At 42.9% G+C, this 22,408-nt stretch overlaps 1 protein-coding gene across 1 annotated transcript in view; it reads right to left on the bottom strand.

Annotated features, from left to right (window-relative positions):
* FNTB (farnesyltransferase, CAAX box, beta) overlaps positions 1-22,408 on the bottom strand; it is a 66,920-nt gene that overhangs the window by 7,355 nt on the left and 37,157 nt on the right. Inside the window, exons 5-9 of the mRNA XM_039242103.1 lie at positions 20,039-20,185; positions 19,854-19,937; positions 15,511-15,597; positions 9,094-9,223; positions 6,138-6,270 (exon numbers count right to left, since the gene is read on the bottom strand). Coding sequence (XP_039098034.1) covers positions 6,138-6,270; positions 9,094-9,223; positions 15,511-15,597; positions 19,854-19,937; positions 20,039-20,185 — 581 coding nt within the window. The remainder of the gene's footprint in view (positions 1-6,137; positions 6,271-9,093; positions 9,224-15,510; positions 15,598-19,853; positions 19,938-20,038; positions 20,186-22,408) is intronic.

Raw genomic sequence — 22,408 nt, 5'->3', positions numbered from 1 at the left:
TCTTTGTATTTTATTACCCCCTGGGGACAGTTAAGGTTTCCCTCTATTCTTCCTGGACTAATTTTGAAGATTACATTCTTGAGACACTTGATATCTTCGCCCACGTCCCATGATATGTCCCTTCTCCTGACCTTTGACTTGAGTCAAAGAGCAGCAGTCCAGAGTGACACCTTGGGGTGGACCCCCTTACTGTGAATGCCTGTCCTAAACCACATCACTGGCAGGTGTGGGCCAGCTGGCTATCTCCGCCTTCCAGATGCGCCCTCTCACTGCTCCTGACTCAGTCCACAACTCCCTACTCTGGGCTTAAGACATTTCCTCTAGCACAATCCTGACTCTAATTGGCCAAGAGGACTCTCAACAGGGGTGATATCTGTTCCTTCCACTTTTCTAAGCCTGAACTTAATGTATCTCCAAAGGACATCCTCCAACTCTTCTCTTGGCCTCAAAAACTATTCCTAAGAAGGATTACTAGTAACTTCCAGGATTTCTGCATATAACATGATGGGGCACCTGGGTGGATCAGTCCGTTAAGTGTCTGACTCTTCATTTCAGCTGAGGTCACAATCTCACGGTTTGTGAGTTCAAGCCCCGAGTCAGGCTCTACACTAACAGCAAGGAGCCTGCTTGGGATTCTCTCTCTCCCTTTCTACCCCTTCCCTGCTTGCATTCTTTCTCAAAATAAATAAATAAACCTAAATAAAAATATGGTAGCAGGAGCAGAAACTGGCAGTTCTGGTAATAATGCTCATGTATGAACACGCAACTGGCCTTCTTCACTCTGAAGCTGAATCAGTATGGTCAGAGGATTCCGTGGGCCACAGTTAGCAAGTGGGGCCATAGACAAGACTGCAACAGATGGATGCTGGCAGAAGCATTTACATGGGAATCATTTTTTTTTTAATATACACATGCATTAAGTCCTTGGTCAGTTTTATACTTGGATACCTGGGCTACTACAAAGATAGCAAACAATCTGTAAATAGCAATTAAAAGCTAATTTTTCCTTCTTCTAGTCTTGGTTTCTATGCATTTTCCTATATAGTTATTATAATTTTGTATTTTGCATTTTCCATTTAATACTATAGGCATATGTTTTTCTATGCTGTTATCATACTGTTGATTTTTCCTTTGTGATTTCTTCTTTAAAGAAGCATATTTAGGGGTGCCTGGGTGGCTCAGTCAGTTAAGCATCCAACTTCAGCTCAGGTCATGATCTCACAGTTCGTGGGTTCGAGTCCTGTGTCAGGCTCAGCGCTGACAGCTAGTTCAGAGCCTGGAGGCTGTCTTCAGATTCTGTGTCTCCTTCTCTCTCTGACCCTCTCCCGCCCATGCTGTCTCTATCTCTCTCTCAAAAATAAATAAAACATTAAAAAACTTTTTTTTTTTTTAAAAAAAGAAGCATATTTAATAGGTACCAGGATTCAGGGGACAGAATGGTGAAGATTCTACAAGTGATTATGGCCATGGCCGCACAACTCTAATTACACTAAAAACCGCCGAGTTGTAGATTTTAAATGAGTGAATTGTATGGTATGTGAATCATATCTCAAGAAAGCTGTTATCTTCTTTAAAAAAGCAAATCTACTAAACTTCAGGATCACTGCATTAAACGTCTATATGAAATATAATTTTATTCTATATCCTGTAAGAAATAAGAAAATATTATTATAAGTAAAGTGCCAACATGTCACTCAAAGCAGAATCTGAAAAGAAACTGCTGTGTTCATTGTGAGGCAGATTACAGAGTGAGTCGGGCACCTGCTGTCTTACGGAAGTCTACAAGCTCTGAGTTCGCAAAGTCCATGTGGAGTTTCCAGTGGTCCTGAATCTGCACAGCGGCCACAGAACCACAGATGAAGGCGGGCATGACGATGGGTGCTGCCCATGCACCGCAACCAGCCTCTAAGTCCTTTCTAACTCTCCCTTCATTTACAAACCTCCATTATTATGTCATTTTGCTTCTCAAGGATTCCTTTTATCTAAGAAATCAAAAGTTTTCCCAAACAGTAACTGACAGGTTCAGCCACATGTAGCTCAGTTTCACAGGTGGGCAAGTCCAGGCCTGAAGTGTGTCCCAACGTACATACAAATACCAAGGAACCATCAATCTAAACACAAACTCACGGGCCTGCTGCTTTCTCACTGCTCCACAGAAACAAGTAACGTACTAATTTAGTCAGCACTTAATATTTTTAAGATCCTAATAATCTGTTCCTCTACTCAACTACTATCTTCTACACACATAAGGCAGCCACCTGTATGGATCTACTAATGGCAACTTGCTGAGTGAGGTCAGACTGAGTTTGTGTGCTGCCGTAACTTGGTGCCTTGTTATCTCTTTAGCTAGCAACATGATCATTGCCTTTAGAAAATGTATTTGGGGGCTCCTGGGTGGCTCAGTCGGTTAAGCGTCTGACTTCGGCTCAGGTCATGATCTCTCGGTTCATGGGTTCAGGCCCCGCATTGGGCTCTGTGCTGACAGCTAGTTCAGAGCCTGGAGGCTGTTTCAGATTCTGTGTCTCCCTCTCTCTCTGACCCTCCCCTGATCATGCTCGCTTGCTCGCTCGCTCGCTCTCTCTCAGAAATAAATAAAACATTTAAAAAATTAAAAAAAAGAAAATGTATTTGGTCATTTACTACGATAAAAGTAGCAATGCACATGGTTAAAAAAAAAAAAAAGCAGAGTAGAGTACAGAAGGAATAACAATTCAACACGTTAAGTCTCCCTCCCTTCATCTCCCACCCTGCTCCCAAAGGTGCCCATTGCTAAAGGGGTTTTGCTTGCTTCCAGGCAAAGCTGTGGAGAGGTCTGCCTGTGGGCACAGAGACCACTCTAGGCCTGGCCCATTATACTTTACACTGTGTCCTGGAGAGTTTTCCAATATTAGCTCAGTACATATAACCACGGTATGGAGAGATCATAATTTATGTGACTATTTAACTTTTAATGAGCAGTTGGGTTGTTTGCCATTAAAACTCCACTTCAACACACATCCTTTGCTAATATCTCTGCAGGTAAATTCCCGACAGTGTACTTGCTGGGTTTAAGTAATTTAAACAAGTCTCCAAACTACCTTCCGAAAGCCACACACACTGTTTACACCCACACTGATAGCACAAAAGTGCCCTGTTTTTTCCACACTCTTCCCAACATTAGGTACCGTGTTTTCTCCTCTCTGCCAACCTGACATTAAAAACGACCAGTGTCCCGCTGATTTTATTCACATTTCTTTTATTGCCATCTTTTTGTTTCATTAATGCCGGCTGTGCTGGCTAGAAGCAAGGCTCTGACAGCAGCGTAGGGGGCGACTGGGCATTATAAAGCAAGTTGATCACCCTTGCTGGTCTTTGTTTCCTCATCTGTGAAATGAGGGTAACAACAATACCTATTTCGCAGCATTGCTCTGAGGATCAAATGAGAAAATACCTGTGGAGGACTCTGTCAGTCTCTGGCTGAGGCTGAGTGCTTGGCCAGACTCCGCGGCCAGGAGGAGCAGTGTTAGCAGAGTGGGTGACACCCGTAGTACTTCTTTTCCTGCACGTCCGGAATCTGCTCGTTCAGATCCTCTGTCTGGTTTTCAGTGGGACTGTTCATCTATTTCTTAGTGATTTAAGAGCCTCTCAACTTGAAGAAATTAGCCCTTTGTCATCTGTCACAAATAATTTGTCCCACCTTGCGACTTGTTTTGTTTATAGAATTTCTCTTCTTCCTTTTAATTTTTAAATGTTTATTTATTTTTGAGAGACAAAGAGAGACAGAGAATAAGGAGGGAAGGGGCAGAGAGAGAGGGAGACACAGAATCCGAAGCAGGCTGCAGGCTCTGAGCTGTTGTAACACAGAGCCTGACATGGGGCTTGAACTCACGAACTGAGAGATCATGACCTGAGCCGAAGTCAGACCCCTGACCGACTGAGCCACCCAGGTGCCCCAAGAATTTCTCTTCTTTTACAAAAGAACTTTATTTCTGTTTTTCTTTATGTAAGAAATACAAATCAATTGTAGAAAACCAGAAAAATACACATATAAAAAGAAAGAAAACAAATATCGCATGTCGCTTCACAATCCAGATGCCTTCTAGTAATTTTTTGGAATCAACTCTTCGCTAAAAATGGAATTACACACAGACTGCTTTGAAACCTTTGATCACAGTGTATTATAAAAATCTTCCAACACATTGTCTCCTTGTGACTCCCAACATCAGTATTTTGCCCACCGTAAAGACACGGCGCTTCTTCCTTTCCTGCTGCTGCTGAGAAGTGGGTGAGCTGCAAGCCTAACACAGGCCTTCTCCTGGGCCCTGACACAAGCTGCAAGGCTCAGATTCGCAGGCAGCCCTTTCCACGGGCGAAGCTCTGAATGTCAACAGTCTTCCAGAACTGTGCTACGATCAACAGAATGTCAACCAGGGCCCTGAAAGACGCCAGCAGGGAGCACTCCTGTTACAGCTCTCCAGGATTTTCCTGGCATCCCCCATCCCTGCCAGGGGCAGGTTTGTGAAAGGCTGACCATTTTACCAGGGGCTTGACCTCACTAGTTCCAAATAAAGAAATCACTAAAACCCTAAGTTAATTTTGCTTTGAAAACATTGAAGTCTCCAGGAATTCTTGACCTCCCTATGACAGTGGTCTAGCCAGAGACCATGAAGGCTCCAGAATCAGGCGGGTAATCTACCCTTATGCCCTGACACCCTAAGCCTGGGGGCCGCAGGCAAGGAATCTCAGTACAGACTGAGACCCACAGAATGGGAAGACAAGGGGGCATCTGGGGGCTCACTTGGATAAGCATTCGACTTTGGCTCAGGTCATGATCTCACGGTTTATGGGTTCGAGTCTTCATTGGGCTCTCTGCTATCAGTGTAGAGCCTGCTTTGTATCCTCTGTCTCCCTCTCTCTCTGCCCCTCCCCCACTCATGCATGCACACGTGAGTGCTCTCTCTCTCTCTCTCTCAAAAATAAAATAAACATTAAAAAAAAAAAAAAAAAGAATAGAAAGACAGGGCAGAGACTGTGTTTACTTCAATTTAGTATCCAAAGTGGCCACAACTCAGATGAAACCAAGAAATTAAAGAAAGGGGCTCAGAAAGAACAGCCAAAGAAGAAAAAAAAGTGTGGGCCAGGGGGCAAGGCAATAGGAAAGAATCTCATCTTCCACATTTGAGCAATTAATTACTCAATTACTAACGTCCAAAGAAAACCTTCCCTCTGGGCTAAGGTATCTCACTCCAAGAACAGGTCAGCCCCCAGCAGGGCAGCCATGACTTCCCCTCCCCCACTGGTTTCCTCAGGGACATGCTGCTCTCACATTAAATAAATAAGAAAGATGGTTCAGGAGTCAACAGGCAAACTGAGATTTCAAGAGATTAAATAAAGGAAGGCTCCCTGAAGATCTGCTTGCTGTCTAACTGCTTTGGTTTTGCCTTCTGATCTGAGACTCCAGAGAAATGAACCTGGGTCTCTCTATTCCTGTGGTACAGGTGGAACAGACTTGCATTTAGGATTCTTCAATGAATTTAAAATACAACATTTCTTTCTTTTATTACTTTTTTTCATTTTTTTAACTTATTTATTTATTTTTACAAATAGTTTATTGTCAAGTTGGTTTCCATATAACACCCAGTGCTCATCCCCAGAAGTGCCCTCCTCCATGCCCATCTCCCTCCTCCCCCACCCCCCACATCCATCAGTCCTCAGTTTGTTTCTCAGTTAAAATACAACATTTCTAACAGCAGCAACTACAAAGCCAGTCAGACCTGGTGGATCTATTCTCCTGGGGTCCTGCTTCTCTGCCCCTTTGGGCAATCACCTTCTCAGTCACTGTTGTGACCGCGATGCACACAGTGTGGGTTTTCAGTTCCGATATGACCGATATGAGATGCTGTGTTGGAAACTGTGGCTTCACATGTAGCTCAAGTGGCAGTCACCCTGGGGCCCAAGACACACACCTACCTCCTCCTAGCCACAGACGGTTTGAAGCAGCAACTGTGACTCAACTAAACCACTAGAATTAAATCCTACTCTGCACATGCATGCAGGAGCACTCAAAATTCAGGACAGACAAACACTCTGGCTTTCCGACATGGGTTAGCAGCCAGGGGAAGTCACCCAGCCCTTGCCTGCAGTTCCCCAGGGCTCACCTTGAGCATGCAGCGCGCGGTGCAGCAAGGGCAGGAGCCCCGCCTGCCAGAAGGAGTAGCAGCCGTCCACCAGCTTGTTGCAGCGGCCCTGAAATCCACCCTCGAACCGCATCTGCCGGCTGGTCACCCATTGCTGAGAAGGAAACAGAGAAGCAAAGGGCAGTTGTAGGCTAAGCCCCCATCTCTTGGCTTCCTGGCACTTGAATTCTAGTACTTTGGGTGTTCCTTCCCCGCACTGGCGCAGATGCAGACTGGGCCATCAAAACTGGGCCCTTGTAGGGCAACCAGTACTAATCTCTACTCCGTGCCCAATGGCCAGCTAACCACCTTTTCCCGGGTTTCAAATGGGTTCTGCTGCTGACAGAATAAAGATATCGAGTTGGTCTATAAGGAGACCTGCAAATGTCTTTCAATAAACAAAGCTTAACTAGGAAATATAAGGCAAGTGGCTTGTTTCTAACCACTTTCCCTTCTCAGGGAAGTTTATTCAAAGCAGAGAAATGGAATTGGGTGCTATATCTCACTGGATGACTGTTCCTGACTTTGACTTGGCACCTGAAGAAATTCATCGATGGTTTCTTAACAAGTTACTTGCAGGACCAGAAGTGGAAGCCATTAGCTCAACCACCAATGATGGCTCTGTCACGTCTAGGCTCTCTGCCTCTCTGGGGAAACCTGGCTGACTAACAGCAGACAACCTTTTACTCTGAACTTGTAAAATGGTTCTTAATGTCACTCAGCAGTCACACGTGATGCTGCCCATCCCCGCTTATCTCCAAATTTTCTAAACACACTCTGCTACCAAGATCAAGATAGCCATGGGTTTGGCCGTCCAGGAATGAGCAGAACCAACTGGCTGAACAGATATGACATCTCCACTTCCCTTCCAGGCAGCTCCAGGCACCAGCCACGGGCTTTCACAACTGAAAGGTGCAGAGGAGGACATCCTCCCCTCCCCGACCCCTAGGTTCTTACTTGAATGAGTTCCTGAAAGGAGCTTCCCCTTTTGGGAAGGGGGTGGGGTATCTTTAAGTTAACAGGTATGGAGTTTAGATTATATCCCTGTTCAAGGCAATACTCACCCAAAAGGGTCAAATCCCAAGTTCTTAGAAGAAAGACATTAAAAAAACTACACTTCGGGCATAGGCACTACTATATCACCAGTGAGTCTTAAATGACCCAGTGCTTTAAGGGTGATGCCATTTAATGAAAGCAGGTGAAGCATCAATCAAGAAAAGAGAAAACAGGGGCACCTAGGTGGCTTAGTCGGTTAAGCATCCGACTTTTGCTTGGGTCATGATCTCACGGTTCGTGGGTTCGAGCCCCGCGTCGGGCTCTGTGCTGGCTGCCAGCTCAGAGCCTGGAGCCTGTTTCAGAGTCTGTGTCTCCCTCTCTCTCTGACCCTCCCCTGCTCACGCTGTCTCTCTCTCTCCTAGAAATAAATTTAAAAAATATAAAAAAAAAAAAAAAGAAAAAAAGAAAAAAAAAGAAAAGAGAAAACAGGCACTACAGTGGGGAGTCCATTCTTCATTTTCATATAACCCATGGACTAAGGATTTTTTTTCCAGACTAAGGGTTTTTAAGCTAGAGTATATAATTTTTTCCCCAGTGCCTTAGCCTATGGGTTTATTCTGTTTCCTTTGGCTATATGAATTCATAAAATCCTTCAAATACAGGTCCTAGTTCTCTCAAAGCAAATGGAAGGGATAGAGTGGTTTAAGTAAGAAGGACACTGACATGAATTAAGCACCTACTATATGTTATCTCCTTTAACCTCAAGAGTTTAGAGTGCTAACCCCTCCTTTCACCTTCAAAGAACTGTTACCTCTACCTTATAGAGAAGAAAAAAATTTAAGTCAAAACAGACAAATTTCCTAAGGTCACATGCAAGTGTAACTCAAAGGCTCAAATCTAGAATAGTGCCATTATAACTGAGGGTTCTGCTAATTATATTCCTTATTTCTTCCTGGGAAATGGGACTTTTATATTTTATGCCTTATTGGTGATCAGATTCTTAAATGTCTAATAAATATTAAATCTAGTGCACAAAGCTGGCCATTTCAGTATGCTACAAGAGGCTTCCTGTGGATGAGGACAAAACACTACTGGTTGTATAACTGTAGAGAATATCAGAAACTTTCTTGGAAGCTCATGATGGATCTCATGACAGTTCCTATGGTGAGCAGCTGACATCTGAACTTGGTAAGAGGAGACGAATGTCAGTTGCAGCTGGTTTGCTTTGAGGTCATGTTTGGGAGTAAATGCTTCCCAAAAGACATCTGGGTGGCCATGTGTGTGTGTATGTTTGTACACTAGGCCTCTGGCGATAATTTAAGAATAATCTAGTGGATCAGAAAGCAGTCATCTTTCCTTCTCGATATCTGTCAGGACCTTAGAGTCCAGACATAAATGCCTAAGGCTACCCACTCAATGCAACCACCCTGCTCTGTCCAACTCATTTAAATGTAGTTACTAAGTGTTCACATATTGCAGTTGATGATAAAAGCTCTGCTTCAAAAGTCCTGAGAGCACTTCTCGTGATTTTTTCTCTTAGCAGATTCTTTCTAAGATACACGATGACCTCTAAACTTAAGAGACTGAAGCTATAGTCTTAGAAGCATGAGGAAGGTACTCTGGCTCATTCCAGATGTTTGAGGGACTCAGGAAGACTGTGGAGTTGGCCTAATATACTACAGAAAGTTCAGAGCAGGAAAGATGGAAAGGCAGGAAGAAAGGAGCCAAGACCAAGGCAGATGTCCACTCCTCCCACTTTCTCAGACCAGTGCTGAGTGCCCCAGCAATTATGTTGAAAAACTGCATTATGGATCATTTAGTTGGCGAGCCCAGGGCAGGTGTTGGTCCTTCCCACCGCCAAACAGTCCCAATGTATTGTGAGTCTGAGCAGTCACATCACCAGGGGCCTGGGGCCTGAGAAGAGGGGTCAACCGACATTTACCAAGAGGCTCTTCAAGTTCAAGGAACGTTCCTTCTTGAGGATGACCAGTGCGGCCAGGCCACAGAAAGTGTAGCCACCGTGGGCTTCCATCCCTGGAACGCCACCAATTCCACCTTCCCAATTCTGACACCTAGGAGGAGATGGAGAAGAGCAGATTGACTGGTCGGTGTCAACCAATGAGAGACCGGGTAGAGTGGGCGGGCACAAGCACAGAACCACTCTGGATGGCAATGAATGAGTTTGTTACAATAAAGACATGAACCATCACAACTATGAATGGAAAGATGCCAGCCAATTAACTTTTGGAAGTGCCTTTTCCTCCAAAACAAAACAAAACAAAACAAAACGGGGCGGGGGGGACTCAGAGAAACAGTCTACTTAGGTATAGTACCTCAAATATTTTAGGAAAAAAGTAATAAAATCATACATACAGTATGACAACCACAGGTTAGAATAAAAATGAAAAATAATTGCTATTTAGGGCAGTTCTATTGCTGGTATTTTTCCTCTTTATTCTGTATTTTCAAAAATTTGCTATAATGAACATATAAAAGTTTATTACTATCAAAGTAAACTTATTTTTAAAATCATAACTTCCAAAAAAAATAAATAAAATAAAATCATAACTTCCTGTATATTCAAGTACCTTATTTACTAATATTATTTGGGGTTAGACTATATATTAATAGTGTATTCTTAGTCATAAAAATATGCTTGATCTTTCGACCAGCAATATAGGATCATTTCCAGGAATTAATCCTAGAAAATAAATTTAAATGTGTTCAAAGATCAGATTATAAGAATGTTTATGGTATTCCCATCTGTAACAGTGAAATATTAGAAACAACTTAGGAGCTCAACAATAAGGGAGGATTATATAAATTATAGCATATCTGTACAATAGAAAACCACACATTTAAAATGACGCTATGGGGCACATGGGTGGTTCAGTTGGTTAAGCATCTGACTTTGGCTTGGGTCATGATCTCACGTTTCATGGGTTTGAGCCCCACATCAGGCTCTGTGCTAACAATTCAGAGCCTGGAGCCTGCTTCAGATTCTGTATCCCCCCCACCCCACACCCCACCCCTCCTGCACTCACACTCTGTCTCAAAAATAAATAAAAACATTAAAAATAAAATAAAATGAAATAATGATATGAAGTATGTTTAAAGATGTTCCAAATGAAAAAAGTTACAAAATGATAATGTATTGTGTATCATTTTCCTGGAATTCTAGAAATATATACACCAAAAGAGTGGTTGGTAGTGAATTACAAGCAGCTTAGATGTTCTTCTTTTTGCTCATCTTTAATAAATATGTTTTTCTGTGAAACAAAGAAATTTTCTTCTGAGTATATTTTCATATGACAGTGTAGGACTTTACTTCTAATGATCTCCAAGTATGTACACAGAGTCGCACTCTACAGGTGAGTCTGCCCCACAATCCCAACTCTGGTATAGGTGCACAGCTGGATGGGCATGTGATCCAAGAGCTGGCAGAACTTCCAGACGGCAGAGAAAACAAGCAGTGATACCGCCCGTCTTCCAGGCACCTCTCCCTGGAGGCCTTACATCTTGGGAACTCACAGGCTTTTTGCAGGCCCAGGGGCCCCCAGTGCAGAGCGCCAAGTCAAACACCTGCTACCGTCCCCTGTACAGACTCTTGAGCACCTTTGTCCCAAGACCCCGCCGCTACCCAAGTGGCGAGTTTTCCTTCCAACACATCTGGCTACACGGGGCAGAGGAACAGTCGAGTTTGAAAAGTCTGATGAGTGAGGAACATGCAAGGGATCTCTTAACATCTTCCTTTTTCTTAACTTTTCTGAACTTACCTTTTAAAAGATGTTTTTACTTAAAAAAAAAAACCAGATAGTGTTAAAGAATAAATAATGAAAAGTAAATCTCCTGCCCATGATGGACTCCTAGTCCCTCTCACCAGCAGTGACCACGGTCAGCCTGTCTCGTCCTCTTTCTCTCTCTCTCTAAACACACACACACACACACACACACACTGCACATACACCATTTACATTCCACTTTTCCTCCCTTTTATATGTGGGAGCAATTCAAATAATTGTAAATTAGTAAATTTAGTAAAATTCTTTGGGAATGTCTCCTAGCTAACCTTAACAGATTAAGCACAAGAGCCCAATACAATGAAAGGAAAAGAATTTAAAGAGGGATAAACCCACACGAGTAAAAGAGCACAGGAGAAGATATGAGTACAGACAGGAGATAACAAAATTTCAAAACCCAGAATGGGGGAAAGATAAGAAATAACAGACTTAACAGATTAGAGAAACCTAAACCAGTCTGGGGACAGGGGCCATCAGAAAGCATGATGCTGTACTCCAGCGGAAGGACCGGGAGCTGGAGACACAAGCTGCCTCAACAAGTGGGATGAGTTGGAAACAAGTTAATTGGTTGCAAATGTATACAGGAATCAACTAGACCTCCGAGTACCCAGCAGAGGACGGAAGTTTCAGGGGTTTAATCAAGAGGATCTGAACTCCAGGATGTCCAGCACAGCAGAGCAGGAAGGAGGCACCACACTGAGCAAGGGATTAAGTGAGAATCTATAATTGGAGCACAAACACCCCCTGCACCTTTTCCTCCTGGTATTTCACAAAACTGGCTGCCAACTTCATACCCCAACCAGAAATCTGGAAGATTCTTCTCAAGAGAAGCTGATGAGCCCAAGAGAAAACCCCAGTGGGGTGAAAGGCTGAATCCTAGCCCACCCTGGCACCGCAGCTCCCTATCGGCTGTTTAGCCCTTGGCCCCCAAATATGAATACCAGACATTTGAGCAAAGTCTCTAACAAGGAAGAGAGAGACCAAAACAGATGAACAAAAATATGATGGAGAAATAACGTAGGGAACAGAAGGAAAGATTTTAGAATTCTATCTTTAGATAAAATATTATATGAAATAAAAACACTGCAAGAATAAAATATGCCTGAAACAAGAACAGGAGAGTATGTAAAAAAAGAAGTATTTCTTTTCTAAATGAGGATAAAACAAGCTCTGGAAAATTTAAAATAGAATGGCAGAAGTAAAAACTCAACAGAAGAATTAGAAAATAAAAGGTAAGGGACTCTCTCAGGAAGCACAGTAAGAAAGATTAAGGGTTAAAAATTAGGCCAAAAAAAACCCTGTGAAAAAATAGATGACTAACCCTACTGCTAGGAGGCTATAAAATGAGCAAACATTGAAAATAGAGGGAAAGAAATTATCAAAGAAATCACATAATAAAGATTCTTGGAACTTAAGTATTTAGAATACCAGATGGAAGATACATGTTGAGTACCCCAAAAAAATGAAAAAACAAAATCCATATCGTGGTTCATCAGCCTGAAATTTCCAAACTTCAAGAATAAAGATTCCAGGGGACACCTGGGTGGCTCAGTCAGTTGAGTGAGCGACTTCGGCTTAGGTCATGATCTTGTGGTTTGTGAGTTCGAGCCCCACATTGGGCTCTATGCTGACAGCTCAGAGCCTGGAGCCTGCTTCAGATACTGTGTCTCTCACTCTCTCTGCCCCTCCCTTGCTCACGCTCTGTCTCTCTCTCTCCATTAAAAATAAATAAAGACATTAAAAAAAAAAGAATAAGGAGTCTAACAACTTCTGGGAGGGGGGGGGGATAAGGTGGGACAGAGAAAAAGAGAAACAAAACATATACAATGGACCTGGAACACAACAGTACTGGGAGACAGTAGAGCACAGTAGTTACCATAACAGATTTTGGTCCCTTAAATTCTTTGTATTTCAGCTTAATATAGAATTTAATATCCCACCATTTGATACTCACGGAAACCATAACACGGAGAAGTAAAATAACTTGTCCAAAGCACAAAGCTACTAAATGACAAAACTAGGATTCAAACCCAGGTAGTCACAGTTCTTTCCTCCTCCAAATAACAGCTCCACACTCTGGACACAATACACAGAAACAATTCCTGAAGGCTCAGCAGACTGACAAAAGGCAGGCAGATTTATGGTGGGGATTTAAAAGTTGGAGCAGACAACAGCAGGCAGGCAGTTTCTTCCCTCCGTTATCTTATTTTTTTCTTCCCAGTTTTTCCTGAGGAAGGCTGTGGTCACCGGTGGTGGTGGCAGCAGGTCAGTGGAGGGCAGCCAAAACTAAGCTGCCATCAGAAAGCTCACCATTTTTCTGATAAGAAGAACCAGGCTGACAGAAACTGAGGAGGAATACCAGAAAGAGGAGAGCCAGAAAAGGAAAACTCCCAAATTCCGTGTTTAAACCTCGATGAAGTTTTGACCTGACTCCCAATCACACACGTGCTGGGCAAAATGAAAGCAGCTTATGGCCCAAGAGCTGATCAAAGAGCTGAACCACTGTCCAGTGCAGGTTGACAACCCACAGTTTGCATATAACAAAGTTGATTGCCTGCTTAAAACAACACTCTTTAGAGGATCTAACAGAATCCAATCTCTATATACAACATCATAATGTCCAAAAGACAACCTGAAATTACTTGACATGCATAATCAGGAAAATGGGACATGCCAACTCCAAGATACCCAGATGCTGAAATTGCCACACAAGAATGTTAAAGCAGAGTTATAACTATACATTTACCTCAGAGAATTGGGGGTGGGGTGGGGAGAAATACACTTGTAATGAATAAAAAGATGGGAAATTTTAAACTGAGAAACAGAAAGCATAAAAAAGAAACAAACCCAGGCAGGTTAGCTCAAAAGCCTATACTCTCAATCTCTAAACTACCTTATCAATCTCTAGCTACCTTACTAGTGAGTATTAGGTATCAGGTCTTCTGTAGATGTTGGTTATTAGTATTATCAACCTTTTTAACAATGACACTGGAAGCCAGAAGACAATGGAGCAATGCTAAACAATTCTCAGGGAATACAATTTATATAGTTTCCAATTTAGAAATCTCTAACCAAATAATCAGTCAAGTGTGAGAGTAGAATAAATAACATGCACAATCTTAAAAATTCATCTCCCAAGTGCTCTCTTTTGGAATCTACTAGAGTATGTGCTTCATTAAAATGAGTAAGCAAGCCAGGAAAAAAGAGGACAGGGGCATCAACAAAGGAGAGAAGTGAAGTGAATTTCATGCTGAAAGGAAGCTTCTGGATGCCTGCTGTGCAGCAAGCTGAGAGCAATCTGTCCCAACCGAAGCAGAAGAGCAGGGGGCTCCAGGAAGGATAATTCAGAATTCACACTCGCGCGCACACACACACGAGAACTGATACATCACCTAAAGTGTTTGTATTGCAAGTGACTTTATATAGCTCTGGCAGAAAATCTGGGAATAAATCCATGATCTTTACATTTAAAAAAAAAGAGGTAATGATTAATTCCAGGAAAATAAAAATTATGTAAGAAAGTAAATATGATCACAGTTTACCATCTGAGTTGCCTATAAATTATATTTTCACAATAGGTACTACTGTGATAAGAATAAATGTGTAAAAAACAAAATAATACAGCCTGGATATCAAGTACATAGGTATTCACTATACATTTTCTTTACTTTCTTTTAAATTATAAAATATTTGAAGCATCTAGGGAAGTCTAGCAAAAACATAAAACATCCCTGCATCTAACACATAGCTTTAACTTAGCCATATACACTTCAGGTCTTTGTTTTATTTAAAGAAATGAACCATTACAGATACAGCTGAAGTCTCCTGTGGAGATGTGTAGACTTCTCTTGATTTCATGTCCTCTGCTCTCTCCCCAGAAGTAACCACCATCCTGAATTTGGTGTTTATTCTTCCAGGCACGTTTTTATATTACCACATGTGATCCTTCTCATAAACGATATAGAATTTATTGTGCATGTGCATGTTTCCAAATTTTAAGTAAATGTGCTAATCTGCATGTTTTAACATCCTTTATTTTAACTCAGTGTAGTTTTGGGGATTTACCCACATTGATACATGTAGCTCTGGTTTGTTCATTTTAATGGATTTATGTTGCAGTGGGACTCTACCACGATTGACTTCTCTTTCTTGTGCTTATGAACATTTAACCAGTTCCTGGGTTTTTGCTACTACAGACAAGTTGTATGTTGTCTCTTTGTGCATATGTGTGAGTTTCTGTAGAGGTGGGATTGCTGGGGCATTAGCAAGGCATCCTATCACCAAATTGCTCCCCAAACTGGTTAAATCCACTTAGATGCCCACAAATACTGCTAGCCCAAGGTTTTGGCCCTTGCCAATCCATACAATCACATAGCCCTGAAGAAAGTTTGGAAAAAAAAAAACTTTTGATGTATTTTTGAAATGCACCATCTTACAACCCTAATCCATCTCTTGTCATTTTATATTCCCTTCCATCCCTTTGTTCCACTTTCTTTGCTATTTCAGAATCTTGACCACCTGCTTTCTAAGAGGCCGGAACAAACCCTAGCACGTCTCACCTTGCTATCCATTCGGCGGTGCCTTCAAAGAGGTCTGGGGTGATGATGTTGGTCAGAGAAGCCACTGAGGCAGCACAGTACGCACTTCTGTTAGGACAGAAACACACAGGGACAACGTTAAGCTTGAAGGAAGGGATGAAATAAGGTTCACAGGACTTCTTGGGCGGGTTGCCCTCTGCTTGGTAAGCTGTAATCACCTCCTGTCCTCACTCTTGGCACACGGTCAGTCCTCCTGGGTCTCCAACTGAGAGTTTGACATTCTATTTGGATAGAGTTGCTCACAGCGTGGCTTCAGTGAAAGAACATGACATTCTAGTCTCCCTACCTCCACATGGTCAAATCTACATCAGAGGAAATAACAGCCATATCAATTCATGTCCAAAGTGAATTTAGCTCTTCTTTCAAAGACCTGCAATGGTTCCCAAACATCCATGGTATCATTCAAGTATTTCTGATACACTCATTTTATTGAGATGTCAGTCATGTTTTAGATCCAGGATTTCTGTTTGTAGCATGGACATATTAAAGGTTAACTATGTATTTTTTTTCTGCAACAGACCCTCCAAAGCAGGGCACCAAACCCTAATGGCCAGGAACAGATGAGTCCACTCAGATACTTTCCTTAGGCCTTGAGCGGGAGAAAAGCACTTTGATTTCAAGCAGTACAGACACCAGTACAGACACACACACTCACTTTTAAATGAAAAAAGAAGAATGTCTTTTTTTTTTTTTAATGTTATCTTACTTGATTTGGAATAATTCTTGCCATTCTGCCCTGCTAGCCCTAATTCTTCCCAGGACATGTTTTACTTCAGCTTCTCCCTCTATGATGGAATATAGCTACACACTGTCTTTTCTTCCCTTCTATGCCCTTTTCCAATATACAGCATCTTAGCTCCTTATTATACCGAAGACAAAACTGTTTAATTCTGCTTACAGATCCTTTTTCTAAGGGCTCCTAAGGAATACAAAAGGAAGGAAAGAGGAGAAAGAGAAGGGTCTAGTGTCCATTATCGTTCAATATGGACATAATACTAAGCCAAACTTGCAGAGGTATTCCAAAAAGAAATCTCTGCAGAAGCTGCAAGCATTATTACGTGACCAACATCTTTATCGGCCCGCTCACAGTGGCCACAGCAGAGCAGAGGCTGAGTTATCCCGGCAGGCTTCAGAAGCACGCCAGAGTCCTCCGTGCCAAGGGTCCTCATCTACCATAAGCTAACTTCAGAGGTCTGAGCTAATTTCTTTCAGGTTTTGAGTTCTCCGAGGGGCTTCACAGTATTTGCTCTTGAACCCTAATGTAACCTCTGAGGTAGGGAGGTGGCCAATGATGTAGTTTGCTTCTCACAAAGGGAAGAACTGAGATGTGAAGCCAGAAATCACAAGTCCTAGATCTCACACTGAAAAGGGGAGGGAACAAACATCTTTTTCATAAAGTTTCTTCCTCTCCCAATCCTCTGCTCATCACATCTCTCAGATTTGTCCACTCCTCTCCATCCACTCTGTTGTCCCCCAAATCCAAGTCACCATTACCTGCACCAATCTCCTGCCTGGTCTTTCTCCATCCAGCCCTGATATAATGCCAAAGCAATCTTGCTTTTGCCTAAGAATTTCAGAAATTTTAAAAAAGCTAAATTTTGAGACTCTGCATACTCAGTTGTACTATCTGTAGAACAGAAATGAAAATGTAGCATCTGTTGGGGGAGAAACAACTTTTAACTTTTTCCTTAAGAAGAGTCAATTCAATACTGTTTTTACTCATTCATTATATTGGCTTTGTTGGCATTTACCGGGTTTAAAAAAAAACAAGACAACAGGGGCGCCTGGGTGGCTTAGTCGGTTAAGCGTCCGACTTTCGCTCAGGTCATGATCTCGCAGTTCGTGGGTTCGAGCCCCGCGTCGGGCTCTGTGCTGACTGCCAGCTCAGAGCCTGGAGCCTGCTTCAGTCTGTGACTCCCTCTCTCTCTGACCCTCCCCTGCTCACGCTGTCTCTCTCTCTCCTAGAAATANAAAAAAAAAAAAAAAAAAACAAGACAACAGGCCCCAAATGGAATCACTTATGCTAAGCTCCACGTCTTAATCAGTTTCAGCTCCCCAGAAATGAAATCTTAAACCAGCCAATCAGGAGTCACCTGATGAGCACTACTTAGGTCACCTGCCTGACAGAACCTGGCTGTCCCCTAAAGGAAAGTAACCTTGCAATAACTGGCCCATTTTTTTGCCTAGTATAACTTCCTTGTTCTCACTCCTTTCTGCCTCTAAAAATCTCTCATTGTGTATAGGTCCTCGGAGTACCTTTCTATCTGCTTGATTAGATGCGGCCTGATAGAAAAGATTTTTGCTCAAACACTTACATTTAAAATTTTTTTTTAATGTTTTATTTACTTCTAGGAGAGAGACAGAGAGAGACAGCGTGAGCAGGGGAGGGTCAGAGAGAGAGGGAGTCACAGACTCTGAAACAGGCTTCAGGCTCTGAGCTGGCAGTCAGCACAGAGCCCGACGCGGGGCTCGAACCCACGAACCGCGAGATCATGACCTGAGCGAAAGTCGGACGCTTAACCGACTAAGCCACCCAGGTGCCCCTCAAACACTTACATTTTAAAAAGTATGCTTCAGTTTGTTTTAACAACAGATACTGGGATATTATGATATAATAAGAAATATATACAGTAAAGCCTTGGATTGTAACTTGTTCTGCGAGTGTTCTGCAAGACAGGCAAATATGTCTACTACATCTTAATTTAATAAGCGAGCGATGTCTTGCAAAACGAGTAGTCCGTGACACCAAATGTCACATGATCACAACTGAGCCAATAGTTCTTGGAATTCGCTTTGATGTACAGATGCTTTGGATTACAGGTGCGTTTCTGGAACGAATTATGTTCTCAAACTGAGGTTTTACTATATTTGGTTTCCTCCCAGATTCCTGGAACAAAGCTCCTAAAACCCTTGGAATTTCCTGAGTGACTGGGGTGATAGCCGGCTCTTTGGTCATTCATAATGAACCCGAGAGACCGGGTCAAGCACCCTGAGTTAAGCACCCCGAGTTATGCTAATGAGGTGACTTCCTGAGGATGGACTGCCTGCCAAAGGAACTGACCACAGCATCAAAGGGTTGGAACTTTCAGCATCGTCGCCTCCCTGAGGAGAGCGGCTGCAGATTGAGTTAATCACCAACGGCCAATGATTTCCATCAATCACGCCTACACGATGGAACTCCCATAAAAACCCTAAATGCAGGTATTTGGGGAAGCTTCCAGGTTGGTGCATGCACCTGAGAACCTGCCAGGAGGGTGGCGTACCCCAGCCCCACGGGGACAAAAGGTCCTGCACTTCGGACCCTTCTAGACCTTGCCCTATCTACCTCTTCATCAGGCTGTTCATCTGTATCCTCTATAATATCCTTTGTAATAAACCAGTGAGTAAAGTGTTCCCCTGAGTTCTGCGAGCAAATTATTGAACCTGAAGAGGGGGTCCTGGGAACCTGTGCTTTGCAGCCAAGTCAGACAGAAGCGTGGGTAACTTGGGGACACACAACTTGTGACTGGCATTTTGAGGTGGGGGTGATCTTGTGGGATTGAGCCCTTAACCTGTGGAATCTGAGCTAAATCTGGTTAGTTCGTGTTAGAATTGTTTAACATGAGGGAAAAAACACCTGTTTGGTGTTGGAAATGTTGTAAGAAACAGTTTTTCTAGTAGAGAACTGATTTTAGGTCTGAATAGACACATTACCTGTTTTTTTCTCCACCTTTACTTTCAAACCAGTGGTTAAGCCAGAAAATTAATCAACTTGTGTAGAAGCTAACCATATTTACAAATAAGGCAATATGATGGCTTTGGTATAGAAAGCTGAAAAACACGTATTTCTCTAAGAATTTGGTATAAAATCTCAGTGATCCACCACCTTTGAGAAATGACTTAGTGAATTTCCTATATGTTTCAGCAATCTCCCACCAGATGAGTGAGCTACTTGTGGGGTACGTTAGACAATTCTAGAGTAAAATAATAATTTTGAGCCAACTGGTTCCAATCAGTTATTGAAACTCTATTGAAACTCTATTTCCCTGCACTCTATTGGCCCCCAAGAATTTTTGCACCTCTCAAAACAATTCTCACTCAGGTAATAAACATCTACATAAAAGAGGTCAAGTGACAGTGACACCTGAGGACATCTGTGTCATGTGTGCAATGATTATGAGCTGTGTCACTGACACGCCATTCTACATGTCATTCTGTGAGACAAAGCAGCAGCTTTTCCACATTGTTCCTTGGGTTTGGCATCTCCAATGACAGGGAAGATCTAGAATCTACTGACACAGTGACCTGAGGAAAACCCCACTCACCTCACATCCACCTCACCTCCAACGTGCATGAGAAAAGAGCCATCAGGTTGCTTCAGTGAGTACAAATACTGAAGAAGCTTCTCTCTGAGAAACAAATAGGAGAGAGGCAGGAGACAGCAATGGTCAGCGCAGCGGCAGCAGGTGGGGACCCTTTGGGTGTCTGGCACTGCTGGCTTTGGCTGTACCTGTTAATGACGTCATAGGCCTCCTCGGTGCCAATGATGCATAGTGCGTTGACTGCCGCGTACGTGGGTGCAAGGTGTGGGTACTGGCCAGGGCCCCCTCCAAAGCCACCTTCTGGACTTTGACACAGCTCCAGGAACTGACACACGCTAGGTACACAGCCAAAGGGAAAAACAAAGTCAGAGAACATTCATTTCAAAACACCAAACTCCACCAGTATCTATGCCTTTTCTGATGGTCCCCCTCCCTCAAAAGGGGGAAAAAAACTCTCCTCCCACCTCCCGAACGCATATTGAATATAATTAACCTTTGAAAAGGGCCTAACTCTCTACCCCACTATTTTGAATGTCCATCTTTCTGAGTTTTGTATTTAAGCACCTGTCTAACCATAAAGCAAGGGATGTAAGTCAGGCAGAAACAAACAGACTTCCATAGGATTGGGGGTAAGTCTCATACTTCTTGACCAAATCTTTCCCCTACTTTTCACCTAGTTTTCCACCCTGGATCTGTGGAACCAGCCCCTTCTCCTTGCCTTTGGGGTGCCCCCCAGGCTTAGAATTTTGCCTAAATTGTGGTAGTGCCCAACTACTCCTTTCCATGCTAACCATCCTGGTCTAGAGCCACCACCTAGGCTTACCCAGAATATTTAAAGAGATGTCTTCTCACTCCTATTGCCCCTGAGCCCCAGGGGCTTTGGACTTTTCTTCCTACCACCAACAAGCAATCGGCTTTTAATGGATTCTGCCTCCATGGTTAGGAGAGCGAAACAGAAGTGGGCTTCTGTCACGCTCATGTCCACTGTGGCAAACTGCAGCACTGCCGACTCACAACATAAAAATGCATCCTGGCCTGTAGGCTTTTGGGGAATTTTTCACACTAATCCACAGAGACTCCAGTTTCCTCACAGAGGGAAACTGTTTACTGAGGGTTTGCCTCCAAGCATGGCATCAGGTTGCCCAAAAGTTAACATTTTTGCCTTAGGTCAAACCAAGAGAGCCCCCATTTATCCAAAGTCCTCTTGAAGTTCAGTGGGAAGGGTGCCCCTGGAAAGCCCTGGTTATCACGCTCTCTCCCCACAGCTCAGCTGGACTCACTGGCTTCCTATCAGGACAAGCCTCCATTTAAGAGAACGAGTTGGAAATCTGTGCCCTAGTGCTCAGGCAACCTTCTTTTCTTGGACTCCTTCATCTTATTCTTTCTCATCTATTGCAGCCAGAGGGGCTACACAGAGTCTAGTTAATCTCCACTAGGACACAAGTTTTTTATTGCCTTTCCACATCATATCTGATGACTTGATTTCAGACCTTCCATTATCTGGCAGGGACAGCAATAAAAAATGCTGTTGACTCACTACGGGGGTCCTGAAGTCTTCATGGGTTTTAAAAACCATACGCGTTCCCTTGTACCTGCAATTTTATAAGGACTGAAGCTGAAGTTGATCATCAGAGAGGAAAGACAGTTCTGTGGCATATTTATAATAGTGATTAATTTTCATAGAGAAAATTAGTTTGTTCCTGACATATTTTCCAAACCTTCATCAATTCATATCCTATTTCCTGGAAACAAATAGCTAATAAACTCATATCCTGAAAAAAGCTGGCTGCACTGGTATGCAAAAAGTTTTCTGTACCATGAAAACAAAAGGTTTCAGTTGATATAAAACTTAAAAGCATATGTAAAAAACTGGAAAGAAGAAGAGTTACTCAGTTATCCATTCTCTTTCCCAGCTCCCAAGGCAGAATCCTGCCAAATGCAACACCCCAGACCCTGTAGCCTAAAGTCTGGTGATCTGGGATCTGAATGTACCAGACACCTTTAAATCTTTCCTCCCTGCCAACCTCCCTCAGCTGACATGCTGCATCTGACTGGCCGTGGGGCTAGCTGGGGAGCAGGGTGGGGCTTTTTTGGACTCTGAGACGCTTCCATATTACAGAACATTCTGCTCCAGAGGCTCTCCAACTCACACCTTAAGGAACTGGCAAACTGACCATGAAGTTGCCAGCTGTCATTAGCAGAGTTCCCAGCAACTCTGAAAACCAAAATGTGAATGAGACTTCTATCTGTCTAAAAGGGGAGGAAAAACTTATCTTGGAGACCAGAAATTTACCAACTAGTATAAAAAAAAAAAAAAGATCACAAGCAGGAGACATAGTGCAAACACGAAGGGCCACTGACTTTGTAAAGAGCAAGCATTGTGTTGTATTTCGTCACACAACTAAAAGATCTAGCAGATCTGTGTTCATTCAAGTCAGCAAGGCATATCGTTCTGGCAAAGTGGCAAACTGTCTTTTATATTAAGGATTTTCAAACCCAAAATGTGAGCATCACAATCATGGGAGAGCCAGTAGAGAAAAGAGAGACTCAGGCTTCTT

The sequence above is a fragment of the Hyaena hyaena genome, unplaced genomic scaffold, assembly GCF_003009895.1.
Source record: "Hyaena hyaena isolate Hyena2069 unplaced genomic scaffold, ASM300989v1 scaffold_208, whole genome shotgun sequence".
Lineage (NCBI taxonomy): Eukaryota > Metazoa > Chordata > Mammalia > Carnivora > Hyaenidae > Hyaena > Hyaena hyaena.
Note: the sequence above shows the minus strand (reverse complement) of the source record. Positions and strands in the feature narration are given on the sequence as shown.